This window comes from Juglans microcarpa x Juglans regia, chromosome 5S (assembly GCF_004785595.1).
Source record: "Juglans microcarpa x Juglans regia isolate MS1-56 chromosome 5S, Jm3101_v1.0, whole genome shotgun sequence".
Classification (NCBI taxonomy): Eukaryota; Viridiplantae; Streptophyta; class Magnoliopsida; order Fagales; family Juglandaceae; genus Juglans; species Juglans microcarpa x Juglans regia.
The window spans coordinates 21,390,506-21,397,046 of record NC_054603.1 but is presented as its reverse complement, the minus strand read 5'-3'; the positions used below and the strand labels follow the sequence as shown (position 1 = coordinate 21,397,046).

General features: G+C 35.0%; 1 protein-coding gene across 2 annotated transcripts; it reads right to left on the bottom strand.

Annotated features, from left to right (window-relative positions):
* Positions 1 to 349: 349 nt before the first annotated feature.
* On the bottom strand, positions 350 to 4,246 carry LOC121267425 (probable aquaporin SIP2-1). Of its 2 annotated transcripts, none has more exons than XM_041171289.1 (3): positions 3,700 to 4,246; positions 1,034 to 1,237; positions 350 to 868 (listed from the first exon to the last, which is right to left on the bottom strand). In XM_041171289.1, the coding sequence occupies exons 1-3, from the start codon at positions 3,982 to 3,984 to the stop codon at positions 704 to 706; spliced, it is 654 nt and encodes a 217-aa protein (XP_041027223.1). In that variant the 5' UTR covers positions 3,985 to 4,246; the 3' UTR covers positions 350 to 703. The 2 variants fall into 2 exon arrangements, with proteins under 2 accessions (XP_041027223.1, XP_041027222.1); XM_041171288.1 differs by having other exon boundaries at positions 977 to 1,237; positions 3,700 to 4,244.
* Positions 4,247 to 6,541: the final 2,295 nt, after the last annotated feature.

The window sequence follows — 6,541 nt, the reverse complement described above, 5'->3', positions numbered from 1 at the left end:
AAAAGTTTCAAATGCGAGTCACCCGGCATTAGGAATTTGCCATTGCTTAAATCTGTGGTGGAAATATTTAAATTGCAGGGCATTATGAGAGGTTAAATCCAACGTCAGTTTCTCTCCTCTTTTTTTCCCAGAGTCAAAACAGCTGTTATTAAATTAAAAAAAAAAAAACCAAAATGTATAGAAAACTTACTATATATTTTTCTAAATAATTATTTTTATTTTCTAGAATTGGCATTCTTGCTACTTCAAGTTGGCTCAAAGCACATTCAGCATCTACACAACAGTCGTAGAAGCCCCCATCTTATGTAAAAACAAGCCCCATATTCAGTCTTGATTTTGAAGCTGGAAGTAACAGGAATGGTTACGATTTCATTTATCACATTCTTTACATGATTGTCTATCACATTCAGTAACTAAAGATGCTACTGAGGCTGCAAAATCTAATCAGGCTCGGATTTATTTTGTGGTGATCTTCTCACTCATCAGCACATAATATGTGCAAGCACATTTGGGAGTTGGGAGGAAGGATTGGTTAATCTACTCCTGAAATATAATTAGAAATTAAAGACCTGAAGGAATTTATATACAAAAAATACTGATTCCTTCAAGTCTAATGGTGTTCAAGTTCACCCTTTTTCAGCAATTCAAATGCTAGCCGATTGGATCATCCAACCAAGCTTTTGAAGAGCATGTAGAAGAACTCTCATTCTGATTTACTCTTCGTGTTTGCTTTCTCCTCTTTCATTGGCCGTACTAACAACCTAAATATCCACACCGCCAGTAGGGTTGCCTCTATCGGAGCAAGCCAGTATACAAGTACATGCTCCTTGGTTATATGATCCCCACGAGCATAAGCCCATCCCATCGCCTGCATAAATCAGGGAAGTATGATCCACTGAAGGTCTATAATTAAAGTTCTGTAGCCAAATTAATGATAAAAAGAAGATTCTATGATTAATAATTTCAGAAGACTTACAGCGGCTGGGTTCATACATCCACCAGTCAGATCAGAGCCGAGTATATGAAGAGTTACCTTGGAGACACTTGAGATCCAAGTCTTCATGAAGAAACTTCCAGGGATTTTTGTGGCCAGACCAAGTGAGATGATAACAATTGCGAATGCAAGGAATCCTTCTGTCAGTGCACCTCGATGGATGTCAATATTTAAGCGTGGCCCAAGTCCTATTTCAGGAAAGGTCTCGATTATGAGCTTAACCCCAGTAATCGATCCAATAACCTGGAGAGAAGATATAAGGCCAGAAATAAACATAAACACAGTCACATACATGCACATTGTTGCCTCCATGATTTAAGGAACCAGCTAACTACATGAATAGAAATAATTTCCAATGCGCATACATAGTTTTGGCAAACTTATATTATCTACTGGGACTGGGAGTAGTACAGCATTTGCAATTTCTTTTTAAATGATGCAGCCATTTGATGATTTAAGGGAATTTTTCCAAGACTAACCAATTTCTTCATTATATGTCACAAGAAACCACGGTAACTCGAGAAAATTTCCTTGATTACCAGAGTCTTTAAATTCATCATGGCCAAAAATTGGTAATCCCCCTAGCTGTCAAAAATGAATACAACCCACAGCAAGTTCTATATTCCCTTTTTAGTTCATTTGTAAAAAATTGATAGGATGCTTTATTTCTTGTTTAACAAGGCTTCACATTTCATCAAGCTTGACTATGTGCCGTGCACTAATGTGAGCCATTGAGCCCTCACATGACTCTGTAACTTCTCAAGCACACTACATACTTCAAAACGATTAGTCACAACTGAAAATCTTGTAATCACTTATATACTGTGGTAATCACTTGTACAGTTCCACCTAATACACACCTAATGTGAGAAGACTTAACACAATATATTTTAAGGCTTCCCAATCCAAAATGATGCAATAAAATTTCCCTATCCTAACTCCATATGTCATAGTTTTAATTTGCGACGACCACAATTTTCAAGTTAAGTTTCCACTCTGTTCATAATGAGTGCTTTACAATTTCTCTGCAATGTCCATCAACACAAGGTGGTGAATTAATAAGTGCATTGCACTATTTGGCTTCTAAATTCAAATCTACTGTATAAGACAGGTTTGCAGCAATGTGGATACACGTTTATTTATGTAATTTAAATGTAAAAACCTCTCTATTTCTGTCTTTCTAACTATTAATTTCATCTCTTATTATGGTCCCAGACCTCATAGATATATTCGCTATGACACACAAGGTGTTATGTAGCAATCCTCCTTCAGTATTTGACCAGGGATGTGTAAACTATATCTTTGAAATTTCATCAACAAAAGGAAACGCAAATTTTCTTCAAATGGACAACAGGAATTAACAATTTCTCTTTCCTCCATGTTACAACTTTTAAATACTTTTTCTTCAAATTTAAACACATCACACGTGTAAACTAGGTTTGTTACTTTAAATTTATATTGAAATTAAATATATGGTTTCCAAGTGTTGCATTTTAAAAATAAAAAAAAAAATATTATGTAACTAGATAATAAACGTAACAGACTATGGACTTATCTACCTCCTTCCATTGTCTTTACTGTACATGCCTCTATCATCCAAATCCGCGTGCAAACAAACATGTAGATGAAAAGGCACTCAAGTACATATGTGGATGCAAAAACCCAGATATAGAGACACATAAAAGATGCATATTTGCATGCAATCTCACACAAGCAAACAAAAATAAGCTAGCATCAGATTTCGCATCCTAATTTTTTACAAATTTCGTTCCATATCACTTCATACAATATTCAATTTGAGAAGAGGAACGGGCCAAAACTGTTTATGTTTCTAGCACCAGAAAGGACTACTTTTAGATAAGAGGTTACCAGCCGCACGGTAAAAATGTTGAAAGTGATTTTAAAATGTGATATATTTATTTCACTAAATGTAAGACAGAAATTTTATCAAGCACTACCAATTAATCATGGGATTAACCATTTAAATAACCAAGAGAGCCACTAGACCTAAAATCAAGTCACAAGCTATCAAATCAATGGCTAAGTTCTTTATCTGATAATTTAATAAACAATGTGTATAGGACAAATCCATCAAAGGCCTATTAAACTCCAATCACCAATATCAGATCCTCCCATCTTATCACCAGAGGAAGATAAGTAGGATAATGACAACACTCTTCAAAAGTATATAAATTAGGTTTAAATTTTCCACATTTACCAATGAAATAGAAAGTCTTTCAATGTTATAAATTGAGACATCAACTCAACTGTCCATCCACCTTGAGTCATATAACCATGGAAAGATGCCATAGACCAAATGCAAGCGAAAGTATTTAGTTTAATCGTAGCATGAAGCTGCCATTAAAACCCTCCTTAATTTAAGGTAGATTTATTTTCCAGAACCAACGAAATGTAAGATGTCCAAGTAAACCTATACAATTTTATCATCATTGAAGACTCGCATTCCAATAATTTGCCAAAAAAAAAAAGGACATAAATTCATAAATCGTATTTCCTTGACTTTGTCGCCAACCAGACAAGCTATAACAACTCGGTTCACACTTTAATCAAATAAATCCATTTCATAATTAGAAAGTGCTTCGAGTTCGACACCCTAATAAAGCAAACCCAACTCAAATTTCAACCAAATAAGCACATCTACGAACAAAGACATCGGTACTAAATAAAAGCATCAAAGAGCTAACCTGAGATGGGATTCTAGCACCAACGCCAAAGAGGAAGCTGCTGAAATTCCCAGAAATGGCACTAGCCAGCACGTTGAGAGGATTGTATGCTCCGCCTTCGGTAATCTTACCCAAGAACGCGAAGAAGAAAATGTTGATGATGGACAGCACGCACTGGATAACCTCGCCGCTAGGTTCATGGCCCAGCCCCAATATCTTGTGCACAAAGATCTTAATCAGAGTTCCTGACCATACCCACATGAAAGAGATTATGAAATCCGAGACCAGCAAACTAATCGCAGCCATCTTCAAACAAGAAATATAAGTTTCCTCTTTTTTTCTCTCTCTCTCTCTCTTTTCTTTTTGGGTTGGTTAAAACACCATCTTTCCCCCTTATGGCATAAATATCTCTAGCCAAGATAAACGAAACCGTACTTAGGATGGCCTTTTATGATGGAAGATGTTCACAACAGATCGTGAGAGAAGACTGTCCATGCGAAATTTCCTGTATTCTTCAGTTTTGACGTGTTGTCGGATGACTCGGATCTTGGGGGGGTCGAGCAAAAGTGGGAATTTCAAGGATTATGCCTTTTAATAAATAATGGGTCTCCTTCTGGTGCGGACATGGGTTCGTGAATCACGACCAGCCACCCTTTAAGCCGTATTGGTAAGAAAACAGCAATTGTATAGAAATTCTTTAAACTATAATTTAATAAATAATAATAGATATAGTTATAGGTATTCTTTTAAAAAAAAATTAATTTATTATTAAAAAATTAATTTTTTTTATCTAGATCATATATTTACTTATTTTTTTCAAAAAAAAATACACGGTACTTACACATTCTATGACTGTAAATATCATTTTCCTCATTTAATTTGAATAATAAATTTTAAAATTTAAATCTTATAAATAAAATTATATTATGTAGATGGTGTGTGGCGTAAAGATCTTCAAAAAATACTACTAGTAAGAAAATGTTGAATTACAAATTATTATCAATATAATAATTTTCATTTCAATTTATATTAAATCTTAATTCTGATTTTATTTTCCGTGTATATAATTAGTGGCACACTATCTATTATTTTATTAGTAATTATGTTAAAGACCTACTTTACGTATTCTCTGTAAACATTTATCTTGTTTATTCTTTTGTTTTGTTTTATTTTTTACTATTTTTAAGGTTTTTCATGACATCTCTACAATCTAATTTTAATATATTTGTACTATTCATCATGAATGAATTAGGTTCGTTTAAAATTTGGACTGAATAGAGATCAACTCAATTTAGTCTAATTTTATGTTGAGTCTAACATCTAAACACTCAATTCTCAAATCACTAAATTCATCTCAACTTAAAACATCTTTACACGTGGAACCTACAACCTTTTTCAACTCAACATATCTTTACACGCGAGATATATAACATTTTTCAACTTTTCATAAATACATCCAAACTAGGATTGTTCATCCGGGCCGGATTTTTTTCCGTCCCAGTCCGGAACCAGAAAAATTGGGTTTCGGTTCCAGGTTTCGGCCCAGATCAAACCCGGACCAACCCGGTACCCAGATCTTTATTTTTTTAATAAAAACCGGTATCAAAATGACCGCAACGCCGTTTTGATACCGGTGATATACTCCCCCCCCCCCCCGCGTCTCTCTCGCTCTCTCTCTCTCTCGATGTCTCGTTACGCTGCGGCTTGAGAAAATACAAAAACCCTAAGCCCCTGCCTCCATCACCGTGACCCCGTAAGTCGTGACCCATAACCGTCCGCCACTCGTCCTCGCCGCATCTTGGTCGCTGCATCTCCGTCGCTGTCGGCCTTTCCCTCTAGGGCATTGTTCACTTGTTTGGGTACTCTCCCTCTCCCTCTCTCCCTCTCTCCCTCTCCCTCTCTCCCCCTGTAACTATGATTCTATGCGTAAGGAATGGATGGGCTAATCACTTGGTTGATAATGGTTTGGGTAGTTTATGGATTTTGTATTTGTTGATAATCGGAGTTAATGGATATTGGTTTCCGTGGCTTATGGGCTCTAAGCCTCTGTTTTTCCTTTGGGATTTGTATTGTTTTGTATATCTTTTATTTGTTGTTGAGTAGAGTTCTGGATTTGATTTTAATTGTTAGGGGAATACCCAACTAGGTTTTATTTGTTGGGTTTGCTTGTTCTAACTGGCTTGATGTGTGAATGTAAATTTCACAAGAAACTTGAAATTGAAATTGCGAAAAGAAAAGGCATTGAGTACTGTAAATTGTATGTAAATTCAGACACAGTTTATAACCTCCATTTTTCAGTACTGTAATTGTTTAGCATGTAGCATTAAGCCAAGATCAATCAATATTCAATTATTAGGAAAGAACCTAGCTAATTAATTTATAAGGCTGTGCTAAGAAAATGGCGGTGGCATAATGGAAAGTCACTAGATCTCCACTAAGGTGCTTGAGGAGGCTATATATATGAATTTATATATATATTTATTTATTTAATTTTCTGGTATATTTATATATGTATATATTTATTTTCTGATCTTCAAAACTAAAACTGCAAATTTAAGCAAAACATGATCATTATTCCTGAACACGAAAGATACTCATGATCGATGTCACCCACAGCTAATTAGTTCAGTGTGATGAGCACGTCTCCATATATCTCTTGGTAAGATCCTATATATATAAATGTGTGTATATATATATATATGTTGACAACTTGTGTGTATATATATATATATGTTTCTCCACTGCCCAACCTTTTTACATTCCTTAGCTTGGTTGGTAGTTTCTTATCAAGTGGATGTTGCATGTCATGATTATGATTTGCCAAATGCTTTGTGTTTCTTTTTTCTCTTTTTCTTTTTTTCTT